Source organism: Corvus hawaiiensis, chromosome 16 (assembly GCF_020740725.1).
Source record: "Corvus hawaiiensis isolate bCorHaw1 chromosome 16, bCorHaw1.pri.cur, whole genome shotgun sequence".
NCBI classification, from domain to species: domain Eukaryota; kingdom Metazoa; phylum Chordata; class Aves; order Passeriformes; family Corvidae; genus Corvus; species Corvus hawaiiensis.
In genome coordinates, this window is record NC_063228.1 from 9,331,039 (window position 1) to 9,352,212 (window position 21,174).

Genomic DNA, 21,174 nt, shown 5'->3' on the forward strand with positions numbered 1-21,174 from the left:
TTGGGGAGACTGAGAGTGCATTTCCTATTGGCACAGAAATAAATGTCAGGCTGAAAATTCTTCCATTCTATTGAAGAAAACCTATTTTTCACCACAATGGTGGAACAAAGCTTGTACAATTCCTCTTGTATGACTGAGATGTACTCTGTAACATAGAAATCTCAATGCTTCCTGCTGCTTTTAAAATCTGTGCCTCATTTTGACTGTGGGTTTCAGTCTTTTGAACAAATGCTTTATTTTTTTTTCAACTCACTCAATCATCCAGATTTTTTTTGTTGTGTTATACCACCCGGAATGGAAGGAAAGGAAATGTTGACTGAAAACTGCTGTCTGCTAGAGGTGAATTATCAGATCTACGTTTCTTGAGACAAATGTTAAAAAGAGCTTCATAAAGATTTTTACAATTTGTAGCTCAGTGACAAGTTTAATCAATAATAGTGTGAAGGCTTCCAGCTGGGCCTGTCTGCAAAGATCATGGTAGCTGAACGAGGTGTCCCTGGGGTGTGTTGGGCTGGATGACAATGTTGAAGAGGCTGGCTGTGCCTTAAAGCACACTCTGGTGTGGTTAAAAAAGTGCATGTGTTGAACACAGATATGAAAAGGCCTTTTTCTCGTGTTTCCTCCCTCCATGTGCACACATTTTCAAAAGAAATCTCCACTGCTCTTTGGACAGAGAGTGCTCTGTGCAGCTGGAAGTGCCATCAGGACCACTGATCAGCCTCACACTTAACAATCTGATCAATGTGCTTTATCAACTGTTTTCAGCTCTGGAGCTCTTTCAGGGGCAGGGACTCCTTTGCCAGGATTTCAGCCTGTTACCCCAACAGACCATCTTTGTTTTCAGCAGAAGGCAGTAGGGGATCTGTAGTGTTTCTGGTATCTCAAAGCAGTATTTTGCTTGCTTTCTCCCAGTTTCCCTTAAACAGCATCATCCAGCAGAAAGTGGAAAACCTGCTGCTGAAAATGAAGTCAAAGGCATGAGTGCAACTGTAGTTGGAAGCATCCCTCACTGGGAGTTTCTCTTTGTTAACACCCATGCAGTTATGTGTAAAGATGAGGGGGAGTTCTAATTATGCATTTTCTGAGCATAAGATCATTGACAGCTAATCAGAAATTTCCAAACTTGTTCAGCATTCAAAGACACTTTGTAATGAAATATAGACTTCAAATTTATACCTTTATATCAAACCCTATGTAGCTTCTGTTTTCAGTGGTCTTTAATGAAAAACACACCAGCACTTCAGAGGATTTGAAATGCTGACTAGTTAGTTCCCTCTTGCTCTAATTCCTTCAGAGTAAGCACAAGAGCTTTTAAAGAAAGTTCAACAGTTCAACAATTTAATTCACTAATTAGACCTATGTACATAAATATGTTCCTAGCATTTGATTTGCCTTAGTTCAAAGTAGTAAAGTTCTAATTTAGAAGCAGGGTAAGGAAATACAATTACTTCCATATGTTTTGGTTGAGGCTAAATATTAGGTAATAAATTTCCCAGTACCTTTGCTACTTTTACAATGTGCTTAGTGAAATGTAATGTCCAGGAGCAGAGATGATGACAGGCTGACATTTCTGAATACAGCCCTTCCAAATATTTTGATACCAGGTAAAGTAATGAAATTAGGGTATTTTGGAGGATTATGAAGATTTTAATTTCCTTCTCCTTTGATGTCACCTAGAAAGGGGCTAACAATTCCAGCACATCAAAATGTTTTTGAATAAGGTTTCTGAAGGCTTTTAGATTCTTAATTTGAGTGAAATTTGGTTCTACTTTGCAAACGCTGTAAGACTATTCAAACACATAAGGCTTTTTTAACTAAAAAGCTTTCTTTGCTAAATAGTTATTTTTATCAAGACTTTTAATGCATTAAAATGCATTAGTCACATGTCTTGTTCAGAACTCAACACTGAAATATTACCTGCTCAGGGCTGAGGTGATAAAAAGGTGCAATGCACATATTCAGTAGTACATTATTTGCTGTCATGGTACCAGTTTTCAGGCAGAGTTCAGTCAAGGAAAGTTCTGTTTCAGGAATAAAATCTACCTGTTTATCCTTTTTTCTTCCTGCTTCTTTGTTAAGCCTCTGAATGTGGAGAGCTAGCTGGACAATTTCCTTAACAGCTTACCCTGTTCTCTCTGTGATGCTTCAGTGTCTCACCCCATCAAAACCCTATGCACAGTTGGAGGCCCCATTTCTGCAGTGAAAATGCTGGATATAATTTAGTTTTCTGGTAGTATTAAAGTAATGAGTCAAAGATGAGCATAAATGTTGAAGAAAAGGTACTGTGAGTTCCCCAGCTGGGAAATAAATGGTACTGATGGATGTGCTCTATATTTGCAAGGGTTTTATTGTGTTGAGGAATGCAGTTTCTAAGTTGTTTGGTTTTAGCTTGACTGATGTTGTTAACTGAGAGATTTCACAATAAAGCCATTTTTCACCTCAACCTGGCAAACACTGATGTTTTTAAGAAAATGAGTAGTTACAATTTGTTTAGGTGAACTCTTTCCTATGGCCTCGTACCAGGCCACTGCAGTATTTTCCTACAGAGAAGACAGCTCGTGTCTACAGCCCCAGGTGAGCAGATGGGTCAGTGCAGAATAATAAAGATGTAATTGTAGTCATCCATGCATTCAACATAATAATTAAAAACCCTCAACTTTTGGATTTTTTTAAATTAATAGCGTTTGGAAGTACTTTGCTTAAATGTTTAGAGTAACTTCTACAAATACATTCTTTGTTGCACTAGTATAGAAACTTCTTGCAATGGAGTATTTCTAGCATTGATTTAAAGAAGAAAAAGAGAGAAATATCTGAGAAGAAAGCTATAAAACTGTATTGAGACACCCCAGAAACAGGTACATAAGATATTATATACTTACACAATATAAGTATGTTGCAGCAATTCATGTTCTACTTGTTTCATGTATATAAAGAACTTCAAAAGAAAATTGCAAACTTTTCTCTCGGCCCACAAGGCTGTAAGTTCAGAAGGTAAGAAATAAACCTTATTATTAATTAAGTATTATGTTAAGAATTTGTATACTTAATAACACTTCCAGAACTATCAGGGTACAGTCCTAGTTATAGTCTATATTTTTCAGGGTAAGAAGTGATTTATTGATCTTAAAATATATTAAATGAAAAATTGATCAGACTTGCCAAATCATTCCCTTTATGTAAGTTTGTAATAGGCATAATATTCACCAGCTAGTCTGTGGTGTGTTGGAAGTACTAATGCCACTACTGAGAGTGAACTATGAACTGGATCATTTTTTAATATTATGCTGAAAAATTCTGAGTGTTGCCGTCAAGCATCAGTTTGATCTCTGTCTCATTAGCAGACCTTACTTAAGATGTCATTCATTCAGAGTTCATGGGAGAAATAATTATATATCCTTTGTGTAGTGGCAGTTGGAATGGTAAGAAACCACAAGTGAGCTGAGTGGGAAGATCAGTAAAAATTTACAGCGTACCTGGTAGATGAAGGCATGCACCGAATGTGTGCCTGAAGCTCTGGGTTTGCTCATCTTTGAGACAGAGAGTGACAACAGCCAGAGAAGAATGAGAGAAGTCATCAGTAGTAATGAAAGGATTATCTCCCCAGGAGAAATGGGGATCTTTCCAGTGTAAATAGACAATTTTACTGCAAAGAAATGCTTGGGTTGAACAGTTTCTCATGCTTAAGGACCCAACTAATTCCAGTACTGGCTTGAACTTTACTTAAAAATCAAGAGGTCAACTTCTGTGGCCATGGTTAAGGGAGATTTAATTAATAGAGCTGGAGTCTGAGTCTCTGTCAGATCTCTGTGTCTTAACTATGTTGCCTGGTTTACAGCCAACTACAGTTTTTCTGTTCAGCCTCTGCAGGCTGTGTCCTAATTTCAAAACAATATCTTCACTACATTTCAGTCCCCAAGGGCATGAGCTACACCAGATTTAATTAAAACTGGTAATGCTAATCAGCAGGTCTTCCTGAAACTGAGAGATTTCTCACTGTCCCAAAGTTAAGTGGCTTTTGCCTTCTACCATTGTGGGAAGCACTGAAATAATGCTCCTGGGTGACAGATCCCAGAGTCTGTAGTGCCAGTGTTCTTTACCTGAAACTTGGGAATAGCAGCAAGTTCATTCAGGGATAGTTTGCCTTCAGATACATCAGAGAGGTCGCATAATTGAATTCTGTAACAAATACCCTTTCTACATTTGCATATCATAAAACAACATCAAGACTTTTACTAATGAATATGTGTAAGGAAATAAAAAGAACCTTGAGTAACTTAATGCCCTTCTCTGCACTGAACTGGACAACAATTATACATTACTGCAGATTTCTGTTCAAGGCTCCGAGACCTTGATTAGCTAGACTGTCCTAACCAGGGCAGGCACCTCTCTGGCACTTATGGTCTGTGCAACTGGATTTTCTTCCCAGGGTGTGCAATATAGGAGGAGAGGTGGAAGTAGAAGCACACTCAAAAGGAAGTAGGAAATGTCCTGAAGTTCAGCAGTTGCAACTAACAATTGAAATCAACAAGGTGACCGAATATTTACTTTGCTGCTTTAAAGAAAGAAGGGGGGGGGGGGAGTGAGGAAGAGGAAAGCAAGTGGAAATAGTAAGCAATAAATGTACATGCTTAAATTTTCTCTGCTGTAGTGTTGTGTAAGAGTACAGAAATTTCATGGGTTTTACTTTACTTCCACAGGAAGTTTCATGTTTGTATTTAATTTCTGGGAACCCAAGGGCAAAGCAAAGCAATTAACATGTTGAAGACTTAAAAATAAACTTCAGAAGCTTCAAGTAAAATACCTTTAGCTGATTAGTGTTACAATGCATCTTTAATGAGAAATAAATGAGGATTGCATTGTTTCTTCGGATAAGGAGAGGCGTTAGATATCTGCATTGATAATAGAGAGCTTAGAAATAATCTATGAGCTGCTTTTCTAGAAGAAAAATAGGAAACTTCTACATGGCCCAGTGCACAGATAAGAAAAAGAGTGAAACAAATAAACTTGTACAAGTCCTTTCAGTAAAAAGCTCATTGCAAGGTGAATTTTAACTTAGTCCCTTTGCTCTTTGGATTGTTTAGACTCACTCATTGATATGTATCCATGTTTCTCTATTTTTGTCCAACTGGTTTTTCTTAAACTCTGATTTTACTAAGAAACTAATTTGTATAAAAAGTGCAGGCTGTAAAATGTAGAATTAATTTTGAATGACCCACATATAAAATACTATCTCCTCTTGTACCCACAGCAAACAAAATTCTACGGAAAACAAGGCTCAGAAATAGACTTTACAAAGTATTTATTTATTCTGTCATGGCTGTGCACCAAATAAAGGGAATACAAAAAGTCCTTTGAGTGGGAAGACTGGCAGCATCTATGTTTTAAAATCAAATTAATTTTAAATATGCATGAATTTATTGTCTTGGTTAAGTTGCTGCACAGTAAAAAGGAATGCTGTTCTCTGAACAATAATTCATCTGAGCTCTCAAATTGGGTCACAGTGAACACACAGAATGCTCTGGTATCTTTCTCTTTTACCTTGCTTTCTTGGAAAAGTGATTGAACCTGTAATCATTACTGTGTTGAGGCAGTGCACTGATAAAAACCAGTGTTTTTCATAAATGATAGATCCTCTTCTTTAGTCCTGTTTTTGATGGTAATGTATTGTAGAACACCTTAAAGGACAATGTAATAATCTGCAGTCTCAAGAAAATATTCTGAAATGCACTGAATGAGTACAGCAGTCCCAGTTATTGCTGGAGTTTATTTTTGGTAATAAACACTTCACCTTCTCTATACGACTGTGGTAAAATGAAATAAATTTGAATTATTAATATTACAGTATTTTACAGTCATCATATTCCTAAATATGCCAAATAACATTCTAAATATCCCCAAAATGAAGGACTGGGGGTGGGGTGGAGGCAATAATACTGCTCTAAAAAGCTCATGTGCTACATCACTTCTCTCCAGTTGTATCTCCAATTGCTCCAACAATTGAATAGGTTGGGAAGAGCTTTGTAGAAGGTCATAGCTGTTACCTTGTGAGCCAGAGCAGGAATGCTGTGAATCAGCCAGACCTTTTTATTGGAATATATGCACACTGAAAAAGGTACCATGGGAACTCTGAAGGATCCTCTGCCTGGTGTGAATACGGTGACCACCAGGGCAGCTGGGAAATCTTCCTCTGTGGTGCACGTAAGTGCATAATGTTAACAATATTATACACAGTTGGTGTTTATGTTTTGGGAACAGTGAAAATGTATTGATGTTGAGTTGCTGTGAGTACCCAGCATAGACAAAGGAGTAAATAGTCTGCAGGAGTGTTCCCTTCTCCTAGAGTGTCAGGAGAGGATGGTGCCAGCTTCAGCCAAGGAGGGGACCCAGGAGCACCTGATGGGTTGTTTCCCACTCCTGCTTCATTTCTCACCCGTATCTTCATGTTCTGATTTCCTGGGGTGACAGCTCAGGCCCTGACCTCTTGCCTTCTGCTCCAAGCTAACTGCACTGAGTTACCTTAGGAATCTTGGTAAAGGAATTCCATGGATTATCACAGTCCTTCTGGCTTCTGCATCAGTTGCAGGACAGAATGAATCCCCTGCTGGAGTTACCTGTCTCCAACTGCAGTCTCTGGTTGTGCATAGTGGGAAAGCAGCTTTTATACAGCTGAAGCAAAGTAAGGTGGCCCTACCTTCTCCTCATTGGCTGAGACAGAGCAAGACTTAGAATTAATAAAAGGGTAAGACTAAGTTCAGCTCAGGCTTTGTGAAAAAGTGGCAGAAGATTCATTATCTTTGTGCTGTGTTCTGTTAGCAGCTTCCTGGCTTCAGTGCTTGCAGGGTACTGCAAGAACCACATTCTGCTGTGGTAATTTTGTCTCATATGTATCCAAATACAGTCACTGGTGTCCTACCTAGAGTGCTTCTGACCCATTATTCAGGAAATCCCTGGGCAGGCAGGCTGGCCTGTGTAGGGCTGTGGATCTTGGTTTGTTAGAGCAGTATGAGCTACCTTTCTGTATTGCTGTGTCTTTTTTATGTGGAAAAATGTGAGAAAGACTTGAATACAGATAATGCCATTACCAGTTAATTTAAAAGGCCAAATGGTAGTTTCTAACAATGCTATACCTTTCTAAGCAATGTTTGAAAAAGATAAGGATATATTTAGAAGATAGATGTTTCAATTTCTGGCTGCCCAAAAGTGACATAACAACATTATAAATTTAAATAGGCTAAGGCCTTGATGGGTCTCCTAGAGGAAAAGAAAAGGTGTTTATTAGTAGAAATGTACTAAACTATCTGCATTTGACAAAGTGCTAATGGAGGAAATTACTTCTAGAGAAACAAATGAAAATGTCAATTAAAAAAAAGTAATGGCTCTCTGAGTTGTGGGTTGTGGTTTTTGCCTATGGTGTCTTAGGGTGTTTTTTCTGAAGAGAAGTGCTGGGTCTTTCTGTATTGCTTGAAATGCTTTTGATTTGTCTGTATTGCCTTAGTTCTGTGAGTTGGGGGTTTTCTGGGGACCCCACCCCCCCCCCCCCCTTTCTGTATCTGCTGCTGCAGAGTTGTATTTCATTTAGACTCGAAGCTAATTTAATATTCTGGTCTAATGCTTTTTCTCTATGGTATGTTTTGTATGGACCACTTTCCAATGAAGTCCAAGAGCACAGCACCTGCAGCCTAAACCACCTGGCTTTGCACTTCCATACGTGCCAGGGATGTGATGTCAGCAGAGGGCAGGACGAGACATTCCCAGTAACTGCAGAATACTAGTGAAGTGGAAATTCCCTCTTTACAATTCTCTGATGCCAGTCAGCTTTTCTCCCTGGTGACTGGGTATCCTGAGGTGTCAGGTATGTCAGGGTTTGCTTGGCAGGCACACTGGGAACTACTGTGTGAAGGTTGCCCTTGCTTTAAAGGATATTGCTGTGTTCAGCTGGAGTCTGCACAGAAAGGCTCAGGAAGGGCATGAAGAAAGGCAGCCTTTTCCCAGCATTAAGCACAGTGATACGATGAGTGTGAGCCTGCAGTGACACACACACACTTGTGCTGTGACACACGGGGAACTGAGCCTTCTAAGCAGTGAAATGTTTAGGTTTTACTGCTGCTGTTTGATTTACTTACGATAGATGTGTCTTCAATTATTTGTCTCATAGCAGAATAAACCCAGCTATCTGAGGATAACGTCTGGAAAAACCAGACACTAGAAACCAAGTTGCTGAGCTGAGGTAAGAAGGGAATCACTGAGCAGTGACCACAGCACAGACTGTCTGCAAATAGGGGTGGCAGGGGAAACTTCACTTCTGCCAGTGTAAAATGTGATTAAGTTCTAACAAGACATCAAGTGTTTAATTTCTGTGTGTAATCTCCAGGAGCTGAATACTGTAGCCCTATAAAAATATTACCTCTATTAAAACCTGCAAGAGGAGATGCTGGGCCCAAATGCACTAAAGGAGAGTATTAGGCAAACAAAGTGTACTTATGTCTTAATGACTTTTTGGAAAGGTTCAGAAATAGTGTGTTCTTAAATTTGTTGCTTAAAGTGAAGCTGGCAAACCAGGATTTCTCTCAAGGGCTTAGTTTTCAGTCATTTCCTCATGTTCATAGGTCTCCACCTCAGGCTGTACTTTATTATGTACTATTAGGTTACTTTCACAGGTTTCTCTGGTGTTCTAATGTGTTCCACACTTAATAAGAGCCATCAAGGTTCATCTCATCCTTTTACCAGCCTAAGAGAAACCAAAATGAAGTGTGGTCACTTGGTGTTTTTTAATCTCTGCCCAGCCTCTCGAGCCCACAGCAACATGAGGACTTCCTTGCTCTCTTGTTTCATCAGCACTTTGAACTGTTAGTGATGTCTTGCTTTAAAGGCAGTCAGATACTGACACTGACAGAGAGTTACAATTACCAGCCCTGCTGGACGTACCAAAATAATGTCCTAAACATCAAAAGATGTTGTTTTAAATTATAATTTAAATAAGGTCTCCATGGGTGAATTGTTTCATAACTTAACATATTTTATTTTTCTTGACATAAACAAGATGAGGCACAGTGACAACAAGGACCTCTGCCACTTCAAATTAGTTAAGGCATCAGTATTAATTCTAAATTAGCTAATTACACTAAGAAAAGTGAGGAAACACAATTTGTCATTTATGCTGGTAAAAACCCACATTCCCAGCTTATTTTTGTAACTTTTTACTACATACAGTAATGTCCAGCCACATACTACAGTTAAATATCCTTCCCATGACTGTGTTATATGACTGGTATGTATGAGACTGTGAAAATGTTCTCTCATTTTCCACATTCTACAGAAAGTGAGATTGAAAACATTCAACTAAGCAAAGCCAGGTGGAGAATAAAAGCAAAATAATCTCCTTTCTCTCTGAATCCAACATTACCTCTGCTCAAGCTGCTGCCATGGGGCTGCAGTCCCCAGGTAGCCCTGTCCAGCTGCAGGTACAGCCACTTCACTGCTGCAAGGCAATGCTGCAGAGGTGATTTTAGAGTCTCAGCAGTTCCACAAATCAGGCTTGAAGGAGCCTCCTTGATAAACTATTGTGACTAAAATGTAATTAAACTGACTCTTCAGCACAGCATTTCATACCTCTCACCATATTTAAATACCTGTAATACCCTCTAGGGAACACTGTTGTATGTGAATACATACATAAAACATGATAGGAGGCATTAATGATACTCACTGTGTTCCTCCCTCCTCAGGTGCCAAAGCTGCACCAGGCTCCAGTTCCAGATAACCAATGGCATGGACTGTAATGCGTTCAACTAAATACTTAAAAACCCAACAGGTATGACTTAATTACATGAAGACTTTATTTTCAACAAATTAGATACACTTGCAAAAAAAGAGGTGGATTGCAGCACATAAACAAATTTATGAATTTGTTTTTAAAGACTTGTTGCAGTGAAGAAAACATACTTTTTAGGGTTTTCAATATTCTGTATATTACAGTAAGGCACTCTACACTGCATTTGGAAATCAAAGCTCTCCCCTTGTCTAGGAATCAATGAAGTGACTTCTGATTACAGTATTCTGTACAGAATATTCTGCCCATGCAATTATTCCAACTTCCATAGCTAGAGCCAGGATATATGTTAACTGAATGGTAGTGAAATTTCAAAACTAAAATAGTTGTTTCACCTTTAGTTTGTCAGTGACATTTATATCAGCCTCATTTACAGACTTTTCATTATATAAAACTATATAATGGAAACTATAAAACTATATAACATTATATAAAACTTTATAACAGATAAAACAGAAACCCAAGCTGTGACTGCAAACCAGAATGTGTCTGCTCTCCTATTGCTCCTGGCTCTGAAGAGCTAAGAAAATAAAGTGTGGGGAATGGGATAAAATATGACACCAAGGGAACAGGATATGATCCAAAAGTTGCTAAAAGTCAGCAGGAGTCTGCTGATTTCAAATGTTTTGAGATTTTTTTCTGTAAAAATGTGCCCCATTCATATTGTCCAGAAGGTAACAGAAATTACTAAATTTATTGATTTTGAAATACCTTCTCCAGTTAAAGGGTTATGCAGACACCAGTTTCTCTGTAATAAGAAAGTATTATCTAGGAGCAAAGTGAAAATTCTCAGAACTGCACTTTTCAGTGACACATTACCATATTAGCTCTGCTCTTCTCCCATAGGACCTTCCTCATAGGTCTCATTTTCAAAAAGAAAAACATGTCAACAACTTCCTTGTTATTTAGGATGATAACAAACTGGGAGCTGTTCTGCGACACTGCAGTCAGAAATCTGTAGTTCTGCTTGGGGAAACCTTATGAAACTGTTTATATTTATCTAATATGGAAAAACATCTTTTGACACAGCCTACTTTTGCTTAGCAAGCATATCCAGCAGCTCCTTCTCTATGCCGTGGCTACCCAGTTCAGTTAAGCTGTAGTATCTGTGCACCACCTTCTCCTCTGTCACAACCACCACTCGAAGCCCGTGTGTATCCTGTCCCAGCTGACATCCTATAGCTGATGACACCACCATTTCCAGGCCTTTGTAGGATCCTCCAGCATTCCTATGGTAATGTCCAGAAAATACAGCTCTAATGCCTGTTTAAAAAAAAAAAAGACAGAGTATGTATTTAGTTAGCACCTTACAGGTCCCACATTTACCCTCATTCTTTAATGGCTCTTCAAGGATAAAATTACAACTAAACCATTCACACAAACTTGCATTTTAAACAAATAATTAGTAAAGAGTAGCAAATAATTCTAATACTAATAACTAACCAAACTTTATTGTGCTCCACCAGCTGTGTTTAGGGTTACTGGACTCTGAGTTCTTTATGCCCACTAAAAGGTGTGTTTGCTGTCTCCCCACTCCTTTGCCCAGAAAGAAGGGACAGTCCAGAGGTAGCTGATTAAAATTAGATACCTGCCTAGAGAATGATGGTACTGAAACACAGGTTGGAAGATAAAGAGAGTAGAGCTGTATTTGTCAATTAGCATGAAGAAAATTTACTAAGGAGAGCTTAAACTGTACACCAAGGCCAGTGACCTTAAAAAAATAGAAAGGGCAAGACAAACAAAGAAAAGACGTACATGAGAAGGTAAGTTGTAATCATTTCACAAGACATTGAGGGTATCACAGAGGGAACAGAGCCAGGTACATCAAAGAAATCTAATAAAGCAAAAGAAGTTGTGCGTTTTGAAGAGGGAAAGAAGGAGGAGCAGCCAGGAAAGGAAAGGTTCACACCTGCAAGAGTCAGGCTTGGAATGAAATGAATTAACATTTATCTGGTATGGTGACAAACAAGGCAGGTTGACTCTGATTCCTTCTATTTTTAATGACTTAAGGCTGTTCTGTTTCATTTTCTTAAAAAAAATAGATTAATTATATTTTGGACTTTATTGGAGTAAAAAAATATGGAATTTTTACAGAAATTTTGATACAATTTGAAATCAAATTAATTGTGTCATCCTCACCTCCAAACCAGTAATTTCCACTTTTTGTTTCTCCTGTCTTGCAAGCATAAACAAACAAATGCTGTATTTGTTTGCATAAACAATACAAAAGCTGTATTTGTTACTCTAAGTGGCCTTTTTGATTGTCTTTACAAGTCAAATTCTTGCTGCCAAATAGATTACTTTCCCCTCCCCATATTTTATAAATTTTAATAAAATGTTTCTATTACTACAAAATAATGAAATCTTGAGTCTGAGTAAAAAAAAAGAGTAATTTTGTTGTTTAGTACTTTCTTTCCTGTCAAAGTTTGCAAAGCTCCTCACAAGAGACTTGGGAATGCAGCTTCCTCTCCAAGAGAGACTGTTCTGCCCTAGACAAAGCTTTTCATTCCCAGCTTATTCCAGCCTCCTTTGCCATTTTGCCTTTCCATGCTCTGCCCATAGGTACATCTGAGCACCACAGTGAACAGCATTCAGAGTTTGGTAAAAAAAATATTAATCAGTTTTCTTGCTAATTTAAGCTAGTACATGTTTTATTTTGAATGAAAATGTGGAGTTAGTATAAATAGCTAATTTTACAAACAGGTTTTGGGATTATGTTTTGGCATGCTTAGTCTAAGGTCCTTGGACATTTGGTCCAGACTCCTACAGCTTCCTGAAGCTGCATCTAATACTACTTTATACTGTTGTGAAAGAGAAAAATTACTGGACCAGACAGCTAAAAATACTGGAAATTTTGTCGGCACTACAACCTTAAATGACGTTTAAAAAATAAAAAGCTAGCAACAACTGATTTTGCCTTCAGACTGCAGAATTTCTGGAAGATAGCAGAGACAATTCAAAGCCAGAGAGCTGTAATGAGGAACATGCTATAACTTCACATGGAAACCCTTATTTCTCTAGCCAGAAAAAACTTTCCACATTTTCTCCTGCAGTAGACTTAGACCTCTTTCACAGAGATAAAATGAAAAGGGAAGTAGGTGAACCCATCTTAAGACAGCTGGCTAACATCAATCCTTTGCTCTTGTGCGAGTGATCTGAAGACTGATATAAAATATATAAACTTGGTTCAAAGTATAGTTAAAAATTAAGCAGCTTCGAAAGCAAAATATAAATTATTCTGCTGTGTCTCTGGTAAGAGCTATATGGGCTTTCATATTTCAGATCCAAGCCCTTCTCAAACAGCAAATGAGTCAAGGTAGAAAACAGAGAATGAAGCCACCTTGTCACCGAGCAGTGATACATGGGCCTTGTCAGCTCCAGCCTGTCTGTTCCCCTGTTTTAGTGTATCAGGGCTGATTACCCTGCTGCTGGAACCATCCTCTGGCTGCAGCATGAGGTACACTTGTGAGTAAGGCAGCAGGGCAACTTTGGGAGCTTGCTGTGACTCAGCTGTACAAACCCAGCAAAACCGGTGAAGTGTTTTTACATCTTGGGAGAAAGCCAGTTAGAGTCCCTCAAAAGGCAATGGTGGAATATAAAAGTCAGCTGCTACTGTAACAAGGTAACAAGGCCTTTTCAGTATATTCAGTATTCTTCAGGTAAGCAGAACTACTTTAGTCTATGAAAAAGTTAAGAACAAGTAAGAATCATAAACCCATAGTGAGGTCCAAACCCATGTGACACACTTTTAGTACCAGAAATAAGTATTTTAGAAAGGAATTAAGTTCTCTCTTTTTACTGGAAGCATCTGTGTCCTAAAGTAGCATCTTCCCACCATCCAGAGAATTTAACATTTGGGTTTAAAAGAGGAAAAGAACCCAAGACTTTGTGTCATCATATATGTAAACCAAACTCTAAGTGTGATTAGAAGGACAGAGGATACAAAAGTCATAAAGGAACTGTAGTTATGCTAAAGAAAAAAAAATTCCACTTGTCTGATAATTCAAGGGAAAATTTTGAGAAACCCATCCTAGACAGAGACAGACACAAGTAAAACATTTTGTTTTCAAGACTTCAGTTTTCAGATACCCCTTAGTGCCAGTATAAACTCTTCTTATTGCTGGGTTACAGTACGTTACATCTTGAAGAAGGAAACAAACAGGTCACTGCTGTGTATGGACAGGAGGCTCACTGATGGTGTTTTTCTGCAAGAGCACATTTGTGTTCACTCAACTGTACTGCACCCACTTTGTGGCTTAGCACAAGGAGGAAAGCTGAACCAGTCACTGCAATAAAACTAAGATGACAAGCAGGCAATTTACTTTGCTCTTGCTTTTGATCTTTAACATAAAAAGAATCTTAGAGATGTATGCACTCAAATTTAATTTACTAATGTCAGATGTTTTTCTGAAGTAATAATGTCAAGTTGCTAGCAACAGACACCCCTCACCCCCTTGTTTTTCCCCCTAACTCTGTGAGGAAAGAACAGTACCCTGGCAGACCTCAATTTTATAGCCCACTTTAATGCACCCCCAGGTCAGTTAAATGCATCCAGCTATACATGAAAACATACAGTCCCTTCCCACTACAACAAAAGAAAAAAAGTGATTTGTTTTTAATCGCTGGTTTTGTTAAACAGCAGCTGGAAAAAGCATTAATATAAAAGCTGTATGAAATACTGAAAAACTACTGTGTAAATAAATGTCCAAAGAACAGCACCTTCACAAGCATTCATTATTTCATTTTTTATAAAATACACAGTTATTTGAACTGAAATGTGACTGGAGGTTTCACAGTATCCATTTACTAAAAAAAAGCTGGATCCATTACTGCAAGACCCTATTCATACCTAATGGATTATTCATTAAAGAAAAAAGGGATTAAAATCAGAATAAAGTAAAAAGCTGTGCAGACAGTTACTCTAAAACAAAAGCAAAACAATCCACACATCCTTGTCTCCGTGATCATCACCATCATCTAATGTCAGACTGCATAACAACACAACACAGATTACAGAGTATCTGCTAAGGAAGAAAGGTCTAACCTGCCAAATTAATTTTTGATCAGAAAAGGGCAGGCACCACCCAGTGCTGGGTACCAGGTCCTGTTCTGTCTGTGCTAAAACTGTACTTGGATCATGAAAACACCTAAATCCACTGAGCTTCATGCCTGCTACCAAATACGAGTTTTATGAATCAGTCAATATGCAAAAAAAATCAGGGTCTTTGTAAAAAATGGTTTAGATACAGGAATTGCTTTTGATTTTAGTAAACAAAAGCTGTTCTGCTATGCAATTTACCATCATTTTCTTATCAAGCACAAAATGTCCTTTTTAGTTCTGATCTGAAAAAGCTGAATCTGAAAGACAAAATGTTTTCCTTTTCCAAAGACCTGATCATAACTCTTTTTCCCTTTAGAATAATGCATCCCTACTAAAGAATGAAATACCTATTTTGGTACAAGTTCTTTGACCCTAGAGCAGCCTACTTAGCAAAAATAATTCATGATGTAACAACCAACCCAAACAAGCATTGTTCAAGAGTCATCTGATGAGATGTAATACTTGCATATGCTGATATGCCTTAGACTTTTCATCAGTTCAACCATGAAAGAAGTTAATAAACACTTCGGTTTGATGCTAATTCACACACTGCATTACGGCTCTTGGGGCTGTAAGGCCACACAGTGGCTGTGGCAAGGCAAGAGGGGAGTTCTGGGGAAGGGAATTACCAGCTCAAGCAGTTCAGCATGCTGCCTCTGATGCTACCTGTTTCATAAGCAGAATCTTTAAAGCACAACTCAATTTTGAGAAGATTTCAAACAAAGTTCATATTTTAATTTGGATACTTTTTCCCAAGTCAAAAACACAGTATGAACACTTGACTCATAGTTTCTGTTGCGGACATTTTTCAACAGGAAATTCAAAAGCACCTCTGAAGACTTTCCTCCCCGCTCTCCTTTCCAGTGTCTGCTTTCTAAAGCCAGCTCATCAAATAAGTAGTGGAGCTTCAGCAAGTTCTTGTTGATTTGCGTCTTCCTCACTTTAACAGCTTTGGGAATTTGGACAATTTCTTCCAGCATTTCCCATCTTCTCTTTTTCTGCTGGTTCTCTCTCCAAGCTTTGTAACCCACACCAGCACATTGTATTAAAGGTGTTTTTCTTACAGAAAAGATGGAATGGGTACTGTTCAACTTCCTCACTGGCCTAACAGGAAAAGGTATCGCAAGTGTCTGAGACCTGCTCTGGATGCTGCACAGAAAAGGCTGATACAGAAAGAGACCAGGAGGCTCTAGGGGATCCAAGCAAGCTCAGAAGCAGCTGCCTATGTACAACCATCATATCCTCACAGGCTGCAGCAGCTCTGATTTTAAAGAGATTATTCTCTGTAACTGTGGCCATCTTACAGCACTTCTGAGCTCCAAGCAATCCAAAGCAGAGAAATGTTCTGAAAGAAACCAAGTCCTAAATTAAATATTCACCACCTTTTTCAACCCTGGAGATACTGAAGAAAATGAGAAGAAAACTTTAGCTATCCCAGTGCTGTTAGCACACTGTTGACTTTATTTCTGACAAGAATCAGGTGAGAAAATACTTCATTACACAAAAAGAAACTACAACTGAGTATCGTGCAGGAGGCAGTTTGTCTGTCAGCAGAAAATGGCGAGGAATTTTACAGAATTTAAAAAGTGCAGCAGATTCCTTCTACAAATTACCATTTATCACTCAGAAAAACCCTTCCGTGGCACCAGAGGAAAGGGTCAGCATGATTTTGATACAATTGCACTGTAAGAGAACAAAGGCATTTAGCTGTGTCTCATGGATGATTCACCTGGGGGCAACAACATCCCTGTCTTACCATATTGTGCAAGCGTAGTCCTGTAATTCCCAGACTCCTTTCCCTTACTTGGGACTCTACTGCTGTCTTCTGTAGTGTAGAAAAATGTAAGGACATGGAAGACTGGGCATGGTCTCAACTCCATTTGGGCAGGAAAGAAAGGGGACTCTGGTCTGCCTTCACTGTGTGGCCCAACAACAAATCTTTTCTACTCGATGTTTTGACCAGCCTTTCTATTTCAGTAGTTAAATCATGTTCAAGTCTCAATTTAAACATGAAATGCTAGACAAATCATCTTTTTGATTTATTAAACAAACAGGTATATTCTGTAACCATGCAACAGTAAGATTTTGTGAAATAGGTAACATCTCTTTTTGTAACTTCTTGAAAAATTTACTGTTTTCTAGTTTAATTCAAGAAATACAGACTGAGCCCCAATCTCCAGGGAAAACTGAGTTGCAATGGCACAGACAGGATGGAAAATAATGCACCCATGTTTACCCTGAAATATAAAAAAATAACAAAGAAACATGCACCTGGAAAACAATTTTTTCTCACATAATCAGATAATATTGGGTTGTAGTTCACACTTGAACTGGTTTAAATTCCGGGGATGTCTGACTCCAGTGTCTGTAATTACACTCACTTCTATGGCTTGATTCCAAACCCCCCTGAGTTCAGAAGAAGCTGTTTTCCAACTCTAGTTCCAAATGTACAAACCCCATTTTTGAGGCAGGTTTGCTGTGTCCAAAATGTGACTGGCCTTAGCTGGAAATCAAACTGCTCAACCCAGCACTATGGACAGAGTAAAAATATAGGAAAAAAATTACCAATATAAAAATAAACCAAGAAAAGCAAGCAGATTTTCCAAATTAGGAGGAGAATGCCTGGAATAATCAGCATAGGCAATCAGTGGCATGCTTTATTTAGACTGAGCCTTCAATTAAATAAATGCTTTTCTCAGCAAAAGCAAATGAGACTGTAAAAGAAGGAGAAGGCTAAATTAGTGCAATATGAATGACATAATAAATATGTAATGGGTACAGTACAGACCTTGCCTCTCTTCCCATGCTCTCAGTAGAGAATTTTGATGAAAAAAAAGTGGTTCTGACTGAACAATGAAATTTATCACATGGTTCAGATTATCACCTTTTAAGTGCTGATTAATAAACTGCAGACATGAATCAATGTTCACTGCATTTCATGTACAGATTAATGGCTCTCCACCCAGACTGCAGGTGAAGTTCAAAGCAAACTAAAGAAGGCATTTCTTCACAGAGCTGTGAAACATGAAATTCCCTCCTGCAGACCATTGTGAAAGCTGGCAGTTTTCACAAATCAACTGAACAAATCTAGAGAGGAACCACTAAATTGCATTATGTTGATAACATTAGTATGACACAAGAAGTCCTTGAAAGAAAAATTGTTGGAGGTGGGAAGAGGCCTGGAAAGAAATACCATTATGCACTTTTCTATCCTGTGCCCTTCACAAGGGTTTGGGGAGTAGGAGCAGCAGGAGACTGGGCTACTGGGGCCCTCATTCTGGTCCTATTACTCTGCTTTTCTGTTAGCTGTCCAAATTTAATGATAAAATTAGATTTTAAACATAATTATGTTTATCCAAAACTCCCTGATTCACCAGACAAACCTCTTGCTTGGTCAAGGACTGAAGAAAGAGGACAGACTGGAAAAAGCTGATCCTAGATACATTTGTCCCCAAAAATTAAGAGAGCTAGAGAGGAGCAGCAGTAGAGCCAAAGTGGAAGTAAACAGGTGGAGAAGCAGTTCTGTAAAGACATGAAATTGTATTGGAGGATCTGAATGTTATCAACACTCTTGTACCCTTTCATAGTTTTCAAAGACAGAACCAAACAGCCAGGCACAGGGAGATGCTTACCATGAGATGTGTGTGTATACCCCCGTACAGGTAAGAGTATACAGGTGTTTTGTAAAAGGCAGTGTTTCTGGCAAATACAACCATTTGAGTCATATTGGTAAATTGATCTTGAACATTTTCCCTGGAGTATCAGGCACAAACTGGCTTCTCTTTCTTCCTTTCACTTGCAGAGTACAGCTCTGTCTGAAGTGCTGAACAATGTGGTCGGTTCAAGAGCAGTACCTGTTCTCACAACAATCCTGCACTCCAAAATTATATTCTTTCAGCTTCCCTACAAGAGCCACATTAACCATAGGCATTTTTTGCTGCACATTTTGTCTCCCCCTGGGCACGTGGTGTACCTCATCTTTCCAAGACTCCAGTGCTACACAACGAATGACAATATTTAGAAGTCTTTGAAAACAAAATCTCTTCAGTGGAATGGAATTGATTTTATCTCATTGCATTTCAGAGTGCTTGCATTGCCTCATCTGCCAAGCAGGTGTTACAGCAGCAAAGATGTGAAAGCACCAGTCACAGCACTGTTAGCAGAACTGCTTGGTGCTCAGGCAGTTCTCAGATCTTGTTATCCAAAAAAAAACCCCAATAATTTCCCACCAACAGAGCTCCAGTAGAAGGAAATAGTCCCACTGTTAAGCATTGGGGATCAGCACCCTCCCTTTCATAAGCTCTTTGGTCAGCCCTCAGTAACATACAGAATTATTTTGTGTAGCCCTTTTGAAACTCTCTGTTACCCTTTCTCCTCAGAAGAGCTGTATGAATAAAATAGAACAGAGTAATTACATTGCACAGTTCTATAAGCATCTCAATAAAAATATCCCATGCAGTCCTGTTTCCAAACATTATCCTGCAAACGTGCAGGAAACCTCTGCCTTAAATTTGCTTTGTGCACTAAAAAATCAGGAGTTTAATGCAGCCGGTGGTCAGTGGGTCTGTGTAAGTGGGAGACAAGATATTATTTTGCACAGTGTATTTATGTCGAAGCTTCTTTCTATAGGACAATACTAAATAGAGCTATATACAAAAGGATTTTAGTGTCACTTGGGTTTCCTGTATAATCAGAGAAACAACAGGCACAGCCAGAGGGTGATTCCAGATCACCTAATTAGAGCACTGATCTAAATAAGCCTTTAGAGGTGCTGTTTCTAGAAGGTCACTCTGTCTTTGAGGTTCATTTTTGTGAATGTCTCTTGTGACCTTTCAGTGGAATTTACTTCCTGGTTTTGTTACTTTTTTCCATTTGAAAGCGATGCTTTCTCAGAGAGCTGACACAAACCCCAAACAGTCCTGGATTGCTGTGTGCTCTAAGGATCAAGAAGAAGCTTTAGCCCAGTGGATAAAACTGATTTCAAAAATTTATCCAAGAAGAAATATTACTTAATGTCCTTACAGATTATATGTATTTTGTACTTGCTGCTGAACTTCTGGAAAAAAAATTTTTAAAGATCTATGTATAAGTGTATCTCCATGCAAGATTTACACTACCATACCTAGGGAACTGTTCTTACACAGAATGTATCAGATGTTGTCACTCTACCTGTGCCATAAGTAAATAACTGCAACCTTGAAAGAGGTTGATCTAAATCACTGAAGTTGAGAGTATTTAAATTATCTTAAATACTGACACATAAGCGCTGAGATTACTCACTCAATGTATGGGCTTTGCCAAAATCAAGGTCTCAATGGCAGGAAGATGAAAATATTACTCCCCTGTCAACTCTGATTACACAACAAAGAAAATAATGAAACATAGCATATGTTGTCTGGTAAATTTTAGAAACAACAGCTTTCAACACTCCATGCTTTAATTTTGTGCTCAAATATATCTCAGCTGTGGATGTTCTGAAAGCTTCTTCTTCCTTTAACACTACTCTCCTGTCACAACATTTCTAAGAAGAGAATGTAGATATCACACTCTTTTAATGAGTAAAGGTGTTAGAAGTTATAGCACCTCCAGTCACAAATATAATGAAAAAATACACCATTTAATGAAGTTAGGTTGTTATTTTTGCCCCATGTACATATTAAGTACTTTTAACCACACCTGAAAAATTGCTTTGAAGACACTTAGATGAATTTAAAACTTTTTAATTAAAAGAAGCTGAAGACTGAAGGGAATTTCCTTCTGTATATTTCTATCTCTGGTCTAGTTATTTTCTCTAAGATGCAACATCTCTCAGCTACATAAACCACCTATACTCTTCATCTAACTCTGAAACAAGGTCTTTTTTAACTCTGTTGGTGAAAAAACAGCTATTAATTGAGGTTTTATTCAATAGAGCTCTTAAACAAGTTCACACATTTACTTAAATGCTTTATCTCATTTGTGCCATTAAGAAATGTTTATTACTATATTGTATTAAGTAATGTAAGCAATGTTCAGTGTGTCAGTGATGGTTCTCAGGACAAAAAGTCTTTAAAAGATTGTTTATAGCTCACCAAAAATATCCATACTTTTCAGGTCATAGAAAAAAAAAAAATTAACAGCCTAAGAAAATTTTACTGGAATGAGATATGTAGAAAAAAGTAGGTCTTCTATTACATAAACTGCCTAATTTGAAAACTAATTTGCTGCTTATGTTTATCAAAGACACATGACTTGCAGACCAGAT

General features: G+C 38.2%; 1 protein-coding gene across 1 annotated transcript in view; it reads right to left on the minus strand.

The window, feature by feature from the left end:
- Nucleotides 1–9,814: 9,814 nt before the first annotated feature.
- Nucleotides 9,815–21,174, minus strand: part of CPPED1 (calcineurin like phosphoesterase domain containing 1) — a 39,783-nt gene continuing 28,423 nt past the window's right edge. Inside the window, exon 4 of the mRNA XM_048320912.1 lies at nt 9,815–11,092. Within this exon, the coding sequence (XP_048176869.1) occupies nt 10,860–11,092 (233 nt within the window). The 3' untranslated portion in view covers nt 9,815–10,859. The remainder of the gene's footprint in view (nt 11,093–21,174) is intronic.